The 20,506-nt window shown below is 35.4% G+C and overlaps 1 protein-coding gene across 1 annotated transcript; it reads right to left on the bottom strand.

The window, feature by feature from the left end:
• Nucleotides 1-4,390: 4,390 nt before the first annotated feature.
• On the bottom strand, nucleotides 4,391-20,300 carry LOC107824863 (uncharacterized). The gene is made up of 13 exons (XM_016651669.2): nucleotides 19,859-20,300; nucleotides 19,126-19,199; nucleotides 17,262-17,345; nucleotides 11,726-11,806; nucleotides 11,318-11,398; nucleotides 11,012-11,104; nucleotides 8,978-9,157; nucleotides 8,824-8,891; nucleotides 8,663-8,714; nucleotides 6,710-6,763; nucleotides 6,533-6,625; nucleotides 6,116-6,182; nucleotides 4,391-4,934 (listed from the first exon to the last, which is right to left on the bottom strand). Exons 1-13 carry the CDS (start codon nucleotides 19,998-20,000, stop codon nucleotides 4,843-4,845), a joined length of 1,161 nt encoding a protein of 386 aa, XP_016507155.1. The 5' UTR covers nucleotides 20,001-20,300; the 3' UTR covers nucleotides 4,391-4,842.
• Nucleotides 20,301-20,506: the final 206 nt, after the last annotated feature.

Here is a 20,506-nt window from a genome sequence, read left to right as displayed (position 1 = left end):
ATGCTTTCCACCAACTGTAATATTTTCCATTGAACCGGGGTGGCCTGGTAGTTGATTGTCCTTCATTAATTTCGGGTGGAGCACTCATCTTGCTTCCAAGATCTCTCTAGGTGTTAGCCGTATAAATGAAAGAACCCGCTCTGATACCAATTGTTAGTTTGAGTGCCCGTATGAATTACTAAAGAACTTGGTTCTTTATTGTGTTCCTTTAGCGTAAAGTAAACAAGCTATAAAATGAACACGACTTTTACGTGGAAAATCACCCGTCTCAAAAGATGCAAAAATTTTGACCTACCACGTAGGATTTTCAGCTCCAACTTCACTAAAACACTGAGCCAAAAATGTATCAATTACATGACTGTAATTAAATACTTTTCAGTACACTTACTACTCCTATTTGATTCACAAGTTACTCTAACTTGTAAAGCAAAATACTCACTCTAACTCACTAATTGTTTATGACACTTGATTACAACTCAATTACCAAAAACACATTCACTAGACTGGCTCGAGAAGAATACAATGCAAGTACTCAACACAAGTAAACAACTTATGATTCTTAGTTGATGTGCAAAATGATTGTTTAGAAGTCCAATGTCAATCATATTTAAACACGACTTGAGATCTTCTAGGAGTTCTATTAAAAGTCAACTTCCTCTTTGATAGGACTCCTACTGTTCGAGGGATTCCATACGCTTTAGGACTTTAGTCTCTGACTGAATTATCCATATCTTTTTTAGCAACGACCCTTATCACTTATAGTAGCCATCGTCCACCAAACTCGGACCTGGGTAACTTTGAGATAAAGTTACTGTCTTGTATAGATGTACAAGTATCACTCAGGAGGAGCTGATTCTTTCTCCTGAGGAGCATGTTCTTCAGAACAGTTAAGCATCTACGTTGAGGACCTGGTTCTTTAAACATTTAGTCATACTTTGTTAATCATCAAAACTCCAATATTCAACATTTATAAGGGTGGTCAGTTGACCACCCTTCGTCGAAAAATTGCACTATGTATATAGATAAAATATTACATTTTAGAGGTATATAACATATATTGAACACCCTTTGTCGGGATTTTTTTCACTTCTTTTAATTTGAATACTCTTGGGTAAATTCCTAGCTTCTCCCCTGTGGACTATACTGATTAAAATAATACTCATACGTTCCATTTTAATTGTTACTTTAGCTCAAAATATTTGTCCTGAAAAAATTATTACTTTAGGAATTCAAGAATAAATTTGTTATTTGTTTCCAACTATACCCTTAATGCTGAAGTAGTGTAGTTCTTTTTAATACTATTTAATTTTGAAAAGGCATTGGGATAACTTAGTAAATCATATCTTGTATTTAGGGATAACTTGTATTCATATCTTGTAAAAGTAGCTAAAGGGACAGTTAAAATCGGACGGAGAAAATAATAATGAGGCACTCTATTCAATTTCTTAGTCATTCCTGATTCTAGAAATGGAGGAATGACTCATGAGCAGCAGCCGCAAACTCAAAAATGCTACTCACCATATTTTCAGAAAAAAGGGGAAGGAAATGATGATCGAAATGGAATCAGAGAAAAATCAGTGCAATTTCCTAGCCGACTTAGCACCTTTTGAAAATGGAATTCCCCCAATATAATCATTCCTTCATATCAGATCTTTTGAAGATAATGAATTTCAATTCTACAGCCACCGTTTATATCCTCCTTGTTCTCATATTCTACCGATCAAAATTATTCCAAGTCTACACTAGGCAAAAGAACCCTCCCATAGCAATAGAAAAGGAAGAGACCAGTGGAATGTAGAATCTTATTACGGAAAAAATTTTCTAAATGTGATGTTTACGTCAAATCAATAAAATAAAATACTTTCCTTTGTGAATCTTAAAATTAACTAAAAGATTTGATGTAAACAAACAATATAACCATCTTTCACTAACCGCCTCTCGTTTCTCTTTTTAATTATTTTACCAAATATATATAAGGATAGTAAATACATGCAGTATGTAATTTGTATTCATAGTTATGTACACTGGCCGTCCTTGTAAAGTTTATCTTCCTTCATTTATGATTTTACTCATTCCTACCACGCAAACGAATGTAAACTACCACCGTTACGTTATAAATACTTCAAAGTTAATATGACTTGTTTAACTAATCAGTGCTAACTTTTTATATTAAAAACTATTTGCATTTTTTCCAACAGTTACTAGCATATGCACACTAGTCAATTTGGAAGTTGTTATGAATATAGAAAATATCTAAATTACAGAAACAAGAAATGGAAGTTAGAGGATTTGGAGTCTCTCTAGAAGAAACTCACAAGTAGTGATTTCAATCCGAGATACTAAAGGACAAGTCACTGTATATATTTTGTTTTTCACTTGACATTGTTCCTTGACATCCAATCGCAAGTTAGAATCACGTGTGAACGGAAGAGAGAAAAAGTGGATTCTACTCTATAAAAGGCTTTGTATTCAAGTTGAAGAAAGGGATATGGCAACAAGTGGGGTGAGGCGAATCTTCGATTAGAAAACAAAAAGAAAGGATATGCATCCTATGATTTAGCATTTTCTGGAATCTTTTTGTTCTTATGTGAGATTGGATTTCCAATTTCAACTTAAAGCTAAGATTTTTATGTAAAGGTAAAGTTGTGCTAATGGTTTTAAAGTAGCCAATTTGATATTCTTTTGTCAAAATACATAAGTTATCCCTAATTATGGACCAAATCCTTATTACTCACTTTTTACGGATAAAAATTACCTTAATATTCACTTTTTGCACAGTCTTTTAAAATAAATATGATATCACACACCAATAATATCGTGACACTTGTCGTAACAAAAAAATACGTAATTTACACCTTAATTAATACTTATTTCTTTCTTTTAAAAAAAATATAAAAGGATCCCCCTTCCCAACCTATCTCTCACCTTCCCCAACCCGCTCTTTTTAGTCATCTTCTCCATTAAAGTACTGCCATTAAATTATCATTACCATCACATTATTACCACCATTGTCACCACCACCAATATTAAGTTTTAAAACAAAACCCACAAACAGCATAACCCCATTTCTTCACACCCATTCAAAAAAAAAAAATTACACAAAAATTTCAGCTTTTCATTGCTCACCGTATGGCTGATTTAGAAACAAAATTATGATAATGCATTAACTATTATCAACTAACTCTGAAAACAAAGAAGCGATTTCCCTGCGGCAAAGGTTTTGGGGAAACGAAAGAGAACTATGACACAAAGTAAGTGCATTAACTTTAGTAGATATGGAATTAAGAAAGGTGTGTATCCCGTATACAGCAAATATGGAAATACTTCAGTCAAATTTGAAGGAGATGAATAATTAATTTAGAATTTGAATTTAGCTCTAAATTTATTTTAGTCAATGAAAGCTTAATCTATGGAGAAGGCAAAGGTTAGTGTTTGGGGAAGAAAAATGGGTGGGGGTGGTAGGGTGGGAAAGAGGGACCAAATTATTTAGAGTCATAATAATTAAAAATAGAACAACAACAACAATAATAATAACAAATCAGTATAATCCCACTAGTGGGGTCTGGAGAGGGTAATGTGTACGCAGACCTTACCCCTACCCTGGGTAGAGAGACTGTTTCCGATAGACCCTCGGCTCCCTCCCTCCAAGAACTCCCCACCTTGCTCTTGGAGTGACTCGAACTCACAACCTCTTGATTGTAAGTGGAGGGTGCTCATCACTAGAGCAACATACTCTTGTCAAATTAAAAATATAAAAAAAATAAGAAATGGCTCAAAAATATTTAAAATAAAAAAGGTTGGACATGTGGCGTTTTGATAATGATTCAGACCTAAAAATTTTACATTCACTCACCTCTTTTAGGAGTAAAACACGTGCGTACCAGCTGTAAAAAATGGTGTGTCTTAGGCACACTTTAGAAAGGTTGAGTATGTAAGGTAATTTTCATCCGCAAAAGGTATGTAACATGAATTTGATCCATAGTTAGGGAGTAACTTATGTATTTTGCCTATTCTTTTTTACATAACAGATGATCTTGGATCGAGCGAAGATTAGAAAGTATTGGTCTATTGAAGTATTTCAATCAATTTTATGACCAACAGCCACTAGTTTATTTTAATTCATAATTGTAATCGAGTATTATGCAAACATAATTATATAAAGCGGTTTCATAACAAAAACAAAACATAATTAGATCATTGGGAGAGGTTATGAAACCGCTTTAGCAGATGGATAACAATTTTTGAGTACTGACTTTTTGGACAAGCAAAATTTTAAGTCTTGAGGATTCAAATGTTTCTCTTTTAAGAAAATATTAAATAGGAAAGGTTTATAACTATTTTATTAATTTATTCTTGAACTTCTAAAATAACAAGTGATTTGAGACAACTATTTTTAGAAATCACGACAGATAATTTGAAACGGAAGGAGTAAGTTTTAACCCAACCGAGAACAATGGGAGCTTCATCAGAACGGCCGGGTCGAACTGCAAGAGGGGGGGGGGGGGGGAGGGGGAATGGGTTGAGTTTTCTCATGTCTCCTTTTTCTCATGGCTGCTTCTCAGGAATCCGTCGGTCTTTTGTACCTTTTTTTAATCTAAAAACATAAATATTGACTAAGCGAACATAAAATCATAAAATCTTCTATTAAAATTTTTGGGATCTAAAGCAAAGGCTCTCTAGCCTCCCCCTTGAGCCACCTTGCTAAGACCCGATCATGTTCTCTCAAGGAAAGCTATTGTGATGCAAAAGTTAGCTGAACCTTGTCACATCTAGTCCAATATTTTGGTCTCCCTTGCCTAGAATGATTCCGCCACAGCAAGCATAGGATAAGAGCACCACCAATCAGCTAAATTTACCAAGTTCCATCTTTTTCTTAATCGCCTTTTGACCATGGTATATGAATGAATCAAGTATCCCCGATACAGTGAAAACACCTGGAAACAATTTTCTGAAAATTAGAACAGAGTTTGCCATATAGAAACATCACTGATGTGATGCAAAAGCTATTTGGTTTAAACACAACGAGCTAACACCTTTAGTTCATGAAATGAAAAGAGTAAAGTTCTTCTGAATACATAACCAGGTTTTTCACAAAAAATATGAGCATGATAACTAGGCAATATCACAAGGCAACTACAACTAAAGATCAAACTACTTGATGTGATTCACTGCTGAAGTAATCTGAGATGGTTAATAGGTTGCACGAGTGCTGTAGAACTACAGAGCGATGTTTCATGTGTGATCTGAGCATACATGTCAAATGGCAGAAATATAACATTATGAAAGGGACTTCAGTAGAGCCAACAAAGGAGTAGAATAAGCAAAGGCTAATCCAGCATTTATCTTTGATCTTGTTCTCTTTTATGCAAAGGCTAATCCAGCATTTATCTTTGATCTTGTTCTCTTTTATGCAAAGGCTGATCCACGGTTTAAACTCGATAGGTTAAACCTTAAGGTTTTTATCACTGAACTATTGCACTTTGATATTATGGATACAGAATTCGATATTTGTTGACATTTAGTACTTTTTCACATATAAATTTACACATGTCGAAATGGTTGGATTCAGTTGAACCCATAAAATGAATGGTACATCATCTGCCATTGACAATAACTTTAGCACCCCTCTCTTCAAAGGTTCAGTTTTCAATAACAAAAGATATAATAGGTACACAGTGTGATAGTGTAACCCTAATGCTGAAATATTAGTTTTCCGTCTCCTAATTTCAATCGTTATTCTACATTCAACAAATATTTTGAAGGTAATATTCCCTTCGATCGCCCACTTGTGGGATTACACTGGGTTGTTGTTGTAATATTCCCTTCGATCTAATTTATATGACATTTTTCTCATTTCAGGAAATTTAACAATTCAAGATTTCAATTAAATTATTCAAATTTGACTTTTAATGTGATGTTTCCCTACAGAGTAACATCCAACCATAATTGTAATATTTCTTTCACCATCACTAGTATAATAGGCCCAATAACATATTCTACTCCATGTCTAGTCAAAAAACATCGTCATGAATAATGGATAGAAGAATTCTTTTTTACAAGATGTAACCAATATCAGCTAAGAGATAAACAAGGGAAGGGTGAAGACTGTAATTACCTCCAACTATAGCACAGACATTAGTCAAGAAGTGTAAGAATGAAACATGTTGCTCAGTGAATGTCACCTGCGACAGGGCAAGAGATGAAATTCACAATATACACACATTTAACTATGATGGTAGGGAGAATTACTCCTCACTCTCAAACTAAAGAAAACATAAACGAGTGAAAAATGAGAACAAAAAAGTTTCAGATTAATGAGTTAAGCAGTAAGCAATATTGTAAGCTTACTTCCTATAGTGTAAAGGTTCAATGGTTCTTTCCCCCTACCCCAGGCCTCTGTCAACCCCATTTTTTTAAACAGAAAAAAGCCTTAATGTAACAATTTACTAAGGTTTATGATTAAGAAGATAAATAGACCTCAAAGGTGAAAATAACGACTTAGAAATTTGAGCGATGAAGCCCAATGCCAAACCTTGATTGGTGAAAGGTCATAGAAGAAGAAAACACCAGGAATAGACTGAAAGCGGCCAACATCTGCGCCTTTAAAATGTTCAGTTACAGAGAACTGCAAACACAACAAGCTGTTGCATCAGATTTTGGGGTCTATAGTACAAGAAATGCAGGTAGATAAGTTGAAGAATAAGAAAACCTGATTTGACTGGATGGTATGCCCACTGACATCAGTATATACTGTAGGTACCACCTGTAGGAAAAAAACTAGATATTACTATTGACAATAAAAGTAAATTTCCATCTATAAGTCACAGAAACTAAGATTAACCTAATATCACAATGGATATCATCATATCAGAGAGAGACAATAACTAACATTTCAAGCACAAAGAATGTGTCACGTTCTACCTATAAGGGCGCAAATACTGCAACATGCCAATAGCAAATGCCAAATGGACATCCACAATAACAGAATGGAAGAACTAGATAAAGGTTTATGCATTTTCTTGCCAAATGGAGAAAGATGGTTACATATTATAGGTATCATCTTAGTGCATATACTGAAACATGCCAATAGCAAATGCCAGATGGACATCAATAATTACAGAATGGCCAGACCAGATTCAGGTTTATGCATTTTTACCCCAAATGCAAAAAGATGGTAACAAATCATAGGTATCATTTTTGACATTAATTTTCTCCACAATGAAAATGATAATAGTAACCAGCCAAACATTTAAAATGAGTAATCTAGTACCTAGGGAAACAATTCTAGCACTACCTGTTTATCTCACTTTTATATGATATATTTTCTACTTAGAATGCACAAGAGAGTTAAAGTTGTACCACCCAATAAAGAAAAATAGTTTAAGTTAGTAGTGAGTAGTGAGAGTCCACATAACTTGCAGCCAGCATGAACAAGCAATAACATCAACATACACTCCTAATTTGATCGTTGGTTAAGAAAATATTCTGATATGAGCTTTTCCATAACCTTTTCATTAGTGCGCCTCTAGGTGCTGTTTAATATCTACTCATGTGTTGACTTACAAACCCATTAATTGAAAGTGATGCAGCTTTTGCAAGAAAATAGTGTGAAAGCAGTATCATCATACTGTCATTACGACAGTTGCAAATGTTTAGTGTTCAATGTCAAATGGTAAAATATTTAAGATTCACAAGGTATATATATTTTTTGACGAAATGAAAATAGGAAAAGTAGCATCAGGAATGAAATACAGAAAGAGGGTCTATTCTAACTCTGTTTGATGTATAGTCTGGTCGAACCTTCCTTCCGAGAAAGGCAACATGTTTTGGAATTGCTTGGAATGAAAAAACATTTGACTTACAAAAAGGGAGTAGCGCGTATCTTAAGAAAAATGATTATCTTTCCCCTTTTTTTAAAAATGAAATGAGAAAAAATTGATAATCATTCTTTTTTTTTTTTTTGGATAACCGTGGTGTCCGGGCCAGCTTGCACGCACCGACTAATTCGACAGGGTACCTGCTACCTCCCACCAGCAACAGGTAGCAACAGGTACCAGGTAACTCTATCCACCAAGGCTTGAATAGATGAGAAGAAATCACCAGTGTTTTTGCCTCCGCTGGGATTTGGAAAAAATGATTATCATTCTTTTTTCTTTAATTTTGACAAATTACACAATTATCTGTTTTTGGGGGATAATAATGGGGTGAGCGCGAGCTTGTAAATACCTCAACTAGTCCACTGGGGACTTGCTACAACACACAAGCACACGTCTCAAGTTTTGCCACCAACACGTGGGCAGATGGACAGCCTCAGGCAAATGAGCTCATACTAAGTATTGCAGTTGGGGATCATGGGGGTCTCATAAGGGTTTAGCTGGTCCTTAAGCTAGCAAAGCAAACTATTCGTTTTAAGAACTTAGTCTCAGTAACTCAAAGAGCTGCTGCTGTCGCGCGCGTCAAAGGAAAAAACGTAAGTACAAACGACAAGGGGCTTGGGGACGGGAAAAAAAAGGCTCTTGGCAATAATCCTTAACCACTCTATGGAAAGTAACCTAGCAACCATTAAATCAAGTGGTAATTCCAAACACACAAAACTTCATGTAAATCGCAGAAATAGGGAAGAAAGGAAAAGTATGAGGTCAGTCACGTGGAAAATGCCAACCTTGATAAAATACTGATACATGCCATGGGGTGTCTCTTGTGTCCATGTTACACTGCAATGTGGGTTGAAAACAATGAAGAAGCAGTCAATATGGTTAAGTGCCATCATACATCATATAAAGACACAAGTGAACAAAGTATCGACTAGTGAAAGAGATGTACCCATCAAGAGGATTCACAACACCTGGGAAGTATTCTCCATAAGTTAATCTATTGATCTTGTGACTAATCTGTCAAACAAATTTTTTCAGTAAAGTTATATTAAAGCACCAAAACGAAACATGAACAGATGAACCAAGTTATGAGAACATCTTACATTATAACTATCCTTCTGAAAGGTGAGCAAATCATGGACATGAACATTTGACTGCTGAAAACTCTTCCCCGGTGCAAAGTGGAAATTTCCGGCCACTTTATTGACCTCCAAGAACCCATACATATTACATCCTTCACCTTCTTCCGCTTTGATCATTTCTAGGAAACCCTCTCTTTTACACTGACTCAAATGAATTTCGAAGGAGAAAAAAGAAAGATCAGCCATGCTTTTAATTAGCGCATCATGAAATATTAAAGCTCAACAACCATGCATTCTTTTCATATTTATTGAATAATAGGTATGGAAAATATGTTGAAAGATATGAAACTAACACAGTATAGTTGGGACTTTATCATCCAGAACGATATGGAGTCTTCCATAGCTTAAGCAAAGAAACAAGAATTTACCGCTTAGCACTTTGTAAAGTATTGCCTAGTTTTCTGCAACTAACAGAGATCATATATCTATTTGTGTCTACTTGTCAAAAAATATTATGATCCCATGTTAAGAAAGAAAACTGACGCCTTGAAGGAACATTTGGTTTCGATAGGAGTGAGAAATGTGAAATGGATTTTTACACATCTTTCTGTTTTTTCTATTGGGATAATAGTGGTCAGCCATATTTCTACATTTCCACTTTGGCTAAAAGCTCCACAAACCAAATCCTGCAGAAGTTGCAGGAAGTTCATCAAGAGCAAAAACCCAGTTGATTCGTTTCTCCTCCATTTTTATTTTTCATTAATAAAAAAAAATTCCATCCAACTATTTGGTCTTTTTAAAGGAAAGAACCATCCAACTATTTGTCAAAGAAAATGTTTAAAAGAATCGATCTCTCAAAATAAACACTTCTTTAAAAGCTTCAGTCTACACTCTATAAACTTCTACAAGTTATTAACCTTTGAATAGAAAAATGTACTAATTTTATTATTCTATCCCGAGGTTTGCTCAGATAAAGAAAATCCCTGGTTATTTTGAAATATCAATACTTCCCCTATTTGAGCATTTAGGGAACAGTACTATATTCCTTAGAATTGATGGCTTTGCCTACCATTTTGTTCCTTGCTCTTTTCTCTGGCATCTAAATCTTCTAGAGCTTGCCAATTTTCCGTTCACATTTGTTGAAATGGTTTCACTTTATTCCTTCGTGTTTGTATCCGACAAAAAGGGGGAAAAGAATAAAGCTATACTCCAAATTAGATTCTTTTTCTAAACTCTTCTTCCTTCATGATTTAAGGTCTATATATTATATATGTGAAGAAGCTGGGAAGGGAAAGATCATTGGAAAAAGACTAATCCTTGAGACGGAACAATTAAACTCGCCCATATTTTAGAGTTCACAATAAAAGTTTTAAATAAGCAGCTTCGGTTTCCAGAGAAGGTTTTTATTTCAAAGTTGCTTGAAAACTGTTTTTTAACACAAAATAGCTTTTCTTAAAACTACCTGAGAGATCTTTGTTATCAGAATAAAATCATATACGGTTTGTGTATTTAACTCTTAACAGAATTCTAATAAACAAAATTCATAGTATAACCAATCTTCAGAGCAAATAAACTGTCCTCAGAATTAATGCATAAAATGCACAGCGTCGAATGGTCACTATTAACCTCTCCATAAAGTAACAAAAAGTTGGATTAGTCACACTCATTTCATTTAACATACAAGTACACAAATGATCATGTCCACATTTGTTTGTTGTGATTGTGAGACCATATTGCTCACAGCACTTCTATCACATCCATGTAATGCTGCATAACTTCGATACAGGATTCAAAATGAAAACCAGATCTTCATTCAAGACTCATCAAACACTTAGGAGGTAGGGTTGAGATACTTTAAGTCTTTAACATAGCAAGCCATACTGTTAACTTCTTAGATCTTCTATTTTCACAAAAGAAAGAAGCCACGGTAGTCAAGCTTTTACAGAGGAAAATGGCTTCAGTTTCAGGGAATAATTTGGAGAGAAAAGACACACACAAGACATGTAACTCCTTCGATGATCAACTGCCAATATACCTGCCAATATAGAAACATACCTGGTCAATTATATCTGGGTTTGACAATGCCCAACCTTTCTTTCGATAGGCTTCACGAACATCTTCACAGGTGTTACAGCAATGATCATCTGACTGCAAAGTTGACAGGAATTCAGGGTTGGGGACTTATGAGAAGCAGTTCAATGAGATAGTTATCTGTATCGTGACATAATCAAGGAACCCAAAAAGATTGGATGCAGGAACGTAGAAAAAAGATATGAAGTTAAATTCACAAAAAAGAATGGATACTAAAGCTTATATTACAATCTAAGTGAGAGATTTCTAGCATTAAGAATAGGAACAAACCCCTTCAGCACCGTAACAGGAACCACAATATGTTTCGTTGTGCTCAAGTCTTCCTCCATGCTTTTGCAAAGGCCTATCAATCTGTTAGTGGAATAGACTCAGTGATCGAAACTTGAAAGGTATCAATGAAGCATGTTTCCAAAATCAAAAGTTATTCTCAGTATTGGATCCATGAACATCCAGAATGCAAATAAAAGCCAAAACGATTTCTTTACATCTACGCCTTTAGCAGCTATAAGATTTGAAACAAAGTTAAATAAATATTTATATCAGTTACCTTTTATAAAATAAAAGAAGTTTTACATCAATCAAGTATAATTCTCCATGCAAAAAATTCCTTAAACTAGGACATAAAGCAGGTACTTGTGCATTCTATTAAGCTGAAAGTAACCTGTACTTGTATCTCACCTTAGGAGCACCAATGCCCTCCTTCCTTGTCTCAATCACATTACCGTGAACATCAATCCTTTTCTTGATAATGTCATGTCTCTGCAAGTATAAATGTAATCACATCATACAAAAACCCAAAGATCATACACGTCGGAGTTAGAATTCTAATAACTAGTGCTGGTAGTTCCCAAACCATCTTTTACTTCCACAACTCTGGTTATTATTTTCAAAAATGGCTTAACATTCCACTGCAATATTGCCAAATAAGGCCTCTTGCTGCCTAGTTTGCAATGTACTCTTGTGTCTTTACCCAATTAAGTACTTATTTCTTGATAATTCAGAAATTAGAGCTAGGAAAGAACATTAGGTCAGTTCTAAAGAAAGAGAATATTACAAACTAAGTGAGAGTCAAGGCCTCCAACACATCAAGCCAAGCATCAATACCAGGGAACATCCTCCTTTAACTAAAAATCAACCCAAATGATGAAACAACACTTTTATCTTATGGATAGATTCTCAACTCCCTCGAAGTCCTCTACTATCCTTTCCTTACAATCTACTCTGGAGATGCAATAGGTAATCTGTTACCTTTCCGATATTTACACATGAATCATTAGGCAACAGACAATTTTTTTCTCCTCAAACTATAAAAGGTAGAAATTGCATGGAATGCAGTAGGTAATTTGTTAGGGGTCTTTACACAAATAGCCGGCCATATTTATTGTTTACTTTTTTTAGGCATATACATAGATTATACATTAATTATCACGATTATGCACATATAATACATGAATTATGCATATATTATACCTCCACCGGCTATTTTAAGTTTAAGCGGTTGGGTGAGCGGCTATTTGGGTTAATTCTTCAATTTGTTACCACACCCATGACATATATGATATAACAAGAAGCATGTGTAATAGGAAGGCGAAATCAACTGCCAAGTAGACACTTCAACTTTGCCAATGACCATCTAGACACATTTACTTGGCAGAAGTGTGTCTCGTGAATATTGTGTCAGGGAAACCATTCGCGTGAAACTCACACACATCCTACCCCCTCCCACTTCTTTTTTTTTTTTACAAAACAGACCACTTTCACCGCCTAGCCTGCTTATTCTTCTTAATCTTAGAGGTATTGCTGTTGTTATTGCACAACCACCACCTACTGCCGCCACCATTGAAGGGTTACCGTAGTCGGAAAAAATAGGCTAGAACTGATTTATGCAGGTTGGCTACGGAATGTCTGGGTTTCATAGGTGGATTGGGTGAAGGGTGAAGAATTTGTTCAGCTTACATTTTCCCAGGATGGACGGAATTGCCATTTTTTCCAGCATGAAGCCTGCCGACGAGTATACTTGGATTGGAAAAATTGAGGATAAAAGTACTTGCTAGCGATAGAATCTCATAGAGACAAAGAGAATCATGCAACATTGAGACCTAAGTTAATGAGCGCGGATCCATTTGCATTGAGGCATTTTAGACTGACCAATACTCAGAAAAGCTAACTTTCCTTCTTATTCATCTGTTATCGTTCCATTTGTCCCTAAGTTGTTGGTGTTTATGATGTTGTCTTTGTACCTAACTTCCCTTTCCTTCCCTTTCTTCCCCTTTACCCATTTCCTATTAAGTCTTCCCCAATTTTTTATTTTCCTTTCCTAAAGAAAACAACAGAAATAGTTTATCAAGAGCTATAAACTGAGAATGAAAGCTCGAGACCTAATGCTACGTTTCAAGGCTTGGGTTGCCTGAACAATGAAGAGACGGAGGCACATAAACTGTTTTCAAGGAGGAAAAGTCCTAAATACCATCAACTCTTGTGCACCTGATAAAAAGCCCCGGCCCTGATGGATTTACAATGGCCTTCTATCAAAAGTGCTGGGAGACTATAAAGTTGGATGTTACGGGAACCTTCAATCATTTTCACAACAACTGCAATGGTAAAATCTTTTAATGCCTCTTTCATTGCTTTCATACTTAAAGATTTTAGGCCTATAAACCTCACCGACGGTATCTATAAGATAGTGGCAGAAGTGTTAGCTGGCAGAAGTGTTAGCTGAGATGTTGAAAAGGGTGATTGGGAAGTCGGTCTCTGGCTGCCAGAATGCTTTTATTAAAGGTAGGCAGATTACAGATGCTACACTCATTGCTAATGAAGTCATGGACTAGAGACAAAAAAGTGGAGAACCTAGTCTACCTGGACTAAACTTTAAGCTTGATACTGATAAGGCCTTTGACAAATTAATTGGCAGTATCTAATCTCATTTCTGAGGCAGATGGAATTTGGGGAGAAATGGATCAAATGGATTAAATATACCTTCTCCCCACTTGAATATTATGTTCTTGTTAATAGAAGTCATGTGGTTTTTCTCTCTCCCAAAAGAGGGATTAGACAAGGGGATCTCTTATCTCTTTTTTTATTCATTCTGGCAATGGAGGAACTTGGTAGAGTGCTGGAAAAGGCTAAGCATTGCACTGGTGGGAGGATTTTGATGTAGGTGAAGTTCTGGTCCATCAGTTTCTCTGTCTCACTTACTGTTTGCCGATGAATTTTTTGTGGTGCTGAGAAGTCCTAAGTTCAATACCTCAACCTCACTCGAAGGATATTTGAAGTCTTGTCTGGGTTGCACATTAACACATTCAAAAAGTATCATATATCCTGTTAATGTGGTCCATAAGTTGGAGGTTTTGGCTGATATTATGTGCTGCATTACTAGCTCATTTCCTACCACATTCCTAGGCCTTCCCTTGGGTGCTAGACACAGATCAACTGAATTATGGAATGTGGTCTTTGAAAATTTTGAGGAAAGATTTACATCGTGGCAGGAGCATTATCTCTCTTAGGGGGTAGACTAACTCTTATCAACAGTGTTCTCGACAGTATTCCAACCTATTTTTATGTCCCTCTTTCCAGTTTCAAACAAAGTTCAAAAGCAGCTTGATTGACTCAGATGTTCATTACTATGGAAGGGCAACAATAAAACTCATAATTTTCACCTTGTCAATGAGCCAAAGTTATACTTCCAAAAACACTTGGGGGGGTGAAGGATTTGGGTACATAACAAGAGCATGTTAATAAAATGGCATTGGAGATATAATCAAGAAGAAGGTGGTATCTGGAAGAAGGTGGTTGAAGCTAAGTATGGATGTGATAGTCAATGGTACTCCAATACTGTTAGATCATCTTATGAATGTGGGTTGTGGAAGGGCATTATGAAGCTGTGGGATGAATTCAACACCAATACATCATTTCAAGTGGAAAAAGGGAACACATACTATTCTGGAAAGATTAACAGGCTATCTACCATGATGGATGCTTATCCAAGATAGTTCTCAATTACAACTAATTCAAACTCTACCATTGCACAGAACAGGGAGGGGGACACTTGGAATCCAAGTTTAAGAAGGAACCTAAATGATTGACAGATTAAAGATCTAATAGCACTTCTTGGTTGCCTACGGAATAGACTACTCAACTCCCAAAGTAGGGATAGACTCAATGGGGGCGGCAGCAGGGGAGGGTCATACTCAGCCAGAGCTAATTGAAATATTTTGAGCTTCAACAAAGAATTGATTGATCAATGGCCTTGGAAACTTATATGGAAGATTAAATTGCCCCCAAAATTTAATGCTTTTAGTTGGATAGCTATAAATAGTGCATGCCTAACTCAAGACAACCGCATTAGAAGGAGTTTTCATCCAGCTAACAGATGCCATATATGCCTTTGGAATGCCGAAACAATCAACCACTTGTTCCTCCACTAACTAGTTGCAATAGACATACTATGTTCTTATAACTTGTTGGACTGGATTGGACTATCCCATGCAGTGTCAGGGAAGCCTTTGTCAGCTGGAGTTCTTGGAAAGTTGAGAAGTCCATTAAGAAGATCTTGTCTATGGTTCCTGCTACTATTTTGTGGTGCCTATGGACAGAAAGGAACCAAAGATGTTTGATTGCACCTCAACTGCTAGTTATTTGCTCAAGGCCAAATGTTCGGTTTCCTTTTTTTGTTGGGTTAATTTTACCCTATAACCCTGACCTTTTTCTGGAATTTATCAGCTCATTAGTCCTATGATAGATTTTTTGCTTTTCTAAGGGAGCTGATATTTTCCTTTATTTATTTTGTAATCATGCATTTTCTGGATGCTTTTGTTTTTAATACATCACTTACTTCATAAAAAAGGGCAGAAAGGAACAAAGAAATGAAAGTGGTGGCTTGGAGGGTATGGTCTAATTTGAGGTATATTGGCGCAAGGAGACAGTTCATGGTGGGTTTGGGTTTTGTATAGGTGGAAACCCATGAAGGTCGTCAGGGAGAGGGAGATAGGAGGGAGAAGACCCAGCGTGCTGAAAAGTGAATATACTACACACGTCTTGCCAGGTCAGCCCAGGGTGTGCACAGATGCGATTCTATCAAGTTAAGGTGTCCAAAAGATTACTAGCAAAGTTAAAGTGTCTACTTGGCAGCTAGTGCCAAGTGTGAAGGGCTATCTATGAATTTAGCCAAATAAAATACTTACTTTTTATCAAATTATTAAAGGTAGAGATTGCATCATGGGCTGCACCATGCAAAATACAAAAAAAAAAATAAAAAAAAATCACTTTTTCCTTCACTTTTTTACTAGGTAGGGGTAAGGTTACGTACTCACTATCCTCCCCAAACCCCACTTGTGGGATTACACTGGGTTTGTTGATGTTTGTTGTTGTAACCTTAGAGCAGCTCTCTAGTGCCAGATACTTACCAGATAGCACTTAAGTTCATTTAAAAGAAACTCTATCAGCTTAGAGAAGCATAAACAATTTAAAAGATTATATTTCTTTGCATGTCATGTTGCATACACTCTCGTTAAAGCTCAGATACTCGCTTTCACCATTTTGCATTAATAGAACACCATACCTACAAATATATTGTTCACGTCATTTAATAAGGATAAATATATTGTTCTCGTCATTTAATAAAGGAATTTTATTCTTAAGCATTTTGACGTAATTCGACTTTTACCCTATTTTCTTGATTTACTAAATTTTTGTGTGTTATTCATTTTCAAGCATTATTCCAAAAAGATTTTGGCTCAATATTTAACTTAATCTTATTCATTTTCAAGCATTTCCCCAAAATGATTTTGGCTCGATATTTAACTTAATCTCATCTAATATTGTAGAGAGTTTAAGTATTACGCATTGATGATATAAAAAGTATTTACACAATCAGCCCATTTAAGACAACTGCAGGTATTGATTGGTACCCTGTAAATAAGCCACCTACTATAACCAGTCTAGACTAGACTGATAGTGTAAGGTTCTCTATACCGTCCGTATGTATGTATGGTCAAATCCTCTTATAAATACAATAGTTACTCAACTGTAATAACTGATATGAACTTCCATAAAGTCTCATAAAGCTGGACAACTCAATGAGGACCATAATCGTAGAAGAAAATTAGGTCATATAACTCTAGGTACACCAAAGTAGCATTCAAGAGAATGAAATCATGCGGTGCTGGGAAATTAGAAACTTAGTAACTGATCAATATAACCTGTTTACTGCACATACAATGTCAAGATGTTGCTCTCCACTGATATCCATGGCATCAACACTGAGAATCGAACAAGGAAGTGCTGGAAAGGTGATATCAAACTGTACTTTCAGATCAAACCAACATCAGAAGTCAGTCTTTATTTCTAAAAAACCCATAGATCAAGAAAAATACATAATTAAACACAGAAAGGGAATCCTTCAGACTATAATACGAGAAACTGCAAAAGCAAATCAGGAGTTCAACCTAGAGAATGTAAATATTAACTAAAGCTGCTCCAAGTTATGTCTAAAAGATATCTGCTTTGTATTGGAAGTCAAAGCAATTATTCTAAATTGTGAAGGAAATTCATTATCAAAAAGAAAATATACATAAGAATTTATTGATGCAAGTATGGAAGTTTTAACCTATATCTAAAATTTAAAACTAGAGTACTTGTCAGACCAACTAACTTTAAATTCTTTTCTAATTATTCTATGAGCTAACTTTTACTTCTTTTGTCTTATTTGGCACTTTTCATTTAAGTTTGTCTCAAAAAGAATGACACCTTTATATATTTAGAAACAGTTTATTCTGAACTTTCTATTTTTCCCTTAATGAGATGATTTATAACCACAAATGTTTATGGCTTAGTTCAGACCGCAAGTTTCAAAAGTCATTCTATCTTTTTTAAACTTTGTGCCCAGTCAAACACGCACATAAATTGGGACTGAGGAGCCTTTTACGAGCATCCTCTAATTATAATATTGTCAAACAGCCCATCATATACTACTACTACAACAAAAACAACAACCCGCTGAAATCCCACAAGTGGGGTCTGGGGAGGGTAGTGAGTACGTAGACCTTACCCCTACCCCGCGGGAGTAAAGAGGCTGTTTCCAAAAAACCCTCGGTTCAAGAAAACGAAAAGAGACAAATACATCAGTATCATCAACAGAAACCATAGAAATAATAACAGCCATCGTATACTATCATATAAAAAACTTCATATATAATACAAAGACAACATTGATGCCACCTGACAATGCAACTAGAATGTTCTTTCAAATTCGTCTATGTAATAGTCAAAGTAATTGATATGTGACAAGAAAGAAGCACATAAGCGACTTTGCCTAAAATGAGTAAAGAGAATATAAAAAATTAATCATTCAAGTGAAAGCCATGAGCTAGAGGTAAATAAACGTGTTTGCTGGGCATAGTTTTAGTGCTTAGATGCAGCATCCTTTAGGTTGTTTCCCCCTAAAAGAATTATTTGATGATAAAAAAGACTATCGTTATTTGATTATTAATATTGTTTCCTTATTATCTTCAATATGGTAAATAGCCTTCAGAATTTCAATGATTCATTTGGATCCTATACATACCTATAATTCCTTAAAAATCAGTTCGTTAGTCGTATATCAGAAGATTGATTATTTTAATTTAGTAAAATAAAACATTTTAAGTACCAATAAGCTAATTCTTCTCTTTCTAGTGAACCACAAAAGAGAGGAAAAAAGAACTCCTTGCAGTCATGGTTTTTCTCCTTTTTTTTCTTTTTCCTTGGGGGTTTTTTTTTGGGATTTCCCTCAAGAGTTAAACAAAAAAGCACTTCTATATAGCATTTGTGTAATTATGGTATAATGGGTATGCATACTTGTATGCTAAACGCTTTTCCAGAGATATGGACCGAAAAGAAATCAAATGAACTATTTGAATCCAGATCAGCTTCTTTCAGGCCTCAGCAATAAGCACAAGTTTCTAGGCCAATACAATACTATAGTGGAAGAGACTGACAAGTTCTAAAGTGGGAACACAAATGAAATATTGGAGCATTAAGACATTCAAAAACTCAGATTCAGATAACTACATCACTAAGCCTCAAGGTGAGAGTACTATTACATTGATGCGCAGCGTTTCTCCTCTTGAAGTATCCACAACAAGCTTTGTCTCAGTGACAGCATGAAGATATAATCCTATAAAAAAGCCAGGAGAACAATAAAGGGCAAAGAACAGCGAGTATAGTAACAATACATAATAAACATCACGTTAATCTAATGCCATACCACCTGTATGTTCAGTACATATAGCCAAAGGTAACATAAAAATAGAGAGGTTGAATACAATGCACTTCAGCAGCCAAACTATTTGCAGTCACCTATGAATCGGCTAGAAACTTTGATTTCCATTTAACTTTAAAGTAATGTCCAATTGGTGTAGTCGGCTAATTGGAATGCACATGAACACCAAGTACATTACTAAAAAAACATTCAATTTCACAGATAAGAATACACAGACTTCTGAAAATTGCCTGACTGATAAATGCAACATAACTAAATAATAAATTTGTATAGCTTAAAGAGATATATGTTCCCATATCCTTTTATTCATAGAATCTCATTACATCAAATAAAAGATAAACAGAATGCAGAATGATAGAAAGAAACTGCAGTCCTCTACTTAAGCAAGTTTGAACGACTTTTACTAAGCTTCCCACAATTCAAATCAAAAGGCTGGAGAGAAGATAAATTTACTGCTTAGGTGAATTACTATAAATATTGGCAAATGGAATTTGACAAAAATGCATTAAGATTCGTATAAATAAAAATAGCGAGAAAAATAGGAGGAAACATACGAAGCTCGGAGATGAAAAGCAATGTCATGATGATGGAAGAAGCTAGGGTTATGACACCTCCTGAAAGTGTTCTGCTGTAGAAATCCTCATTGATCTTCGGGTACGCATCCAAATTCCGTATTTTACTGATGAAACTATCCATATTATGAGATCCCTACACTCTAATTTCTTTACAAATTATTAAAATATATACGGAAATTCAACCAAAATAGTGGATTTGAGTTTTTTTTTAAACGCCTTGTCGATGAAAGATGGATCACCGATTGTTGATTTTATGAATCACGCGTTTCAACGAATTTCGACGTAGAATTGGCTAGTTTTGCTCTTCGTCCTCGTCCTAATCCTCCTTTGATTTTGTGAATCTGAGAGATTTTGTTATTATGAGGAAAAGGACAGAGAACATTCGCCGGAGAAGTGCGTCATCGTTTTTTCTTCGGCTTGATCTAGCCGTTTTACGTGTCTCCTTATTTGGGCTCCTTATTTAGGCCCTTCTTTTTTAGCTAATAACAAACAGATCAGGCCCAATAAAGCAGTCTGGACTCCTGAAAATACCGAAATAAGCTATTTGCGCCCATGATGCTCCAATTTTGAAGAATTAACGTAAATAGCCATCCACCCAATTGCTTAAACTAAAAATAACTGAATAAT

This window comes from Nicotiana tabacum, chromosome 12 (assembly GCF_000715075.1).
Source record: "Nicotiana tabacum cultivar K326 chromosome 12, ASM71507v2, whole genome shotgun sequence".
In the NCBI taxonomy this organism is placed as follows: Eukaryota; Viridiplantae; Streptophyta; class Magnoliopsida; order Solanales; family Solanaceae; genus Nicotiana; species Nicotiana tabacum.
The sequence above is the reverse complement of the archived record's forward strand: the minus strand, read 5'-3'. Positions and strand labels throughout refer to the sequence as shown.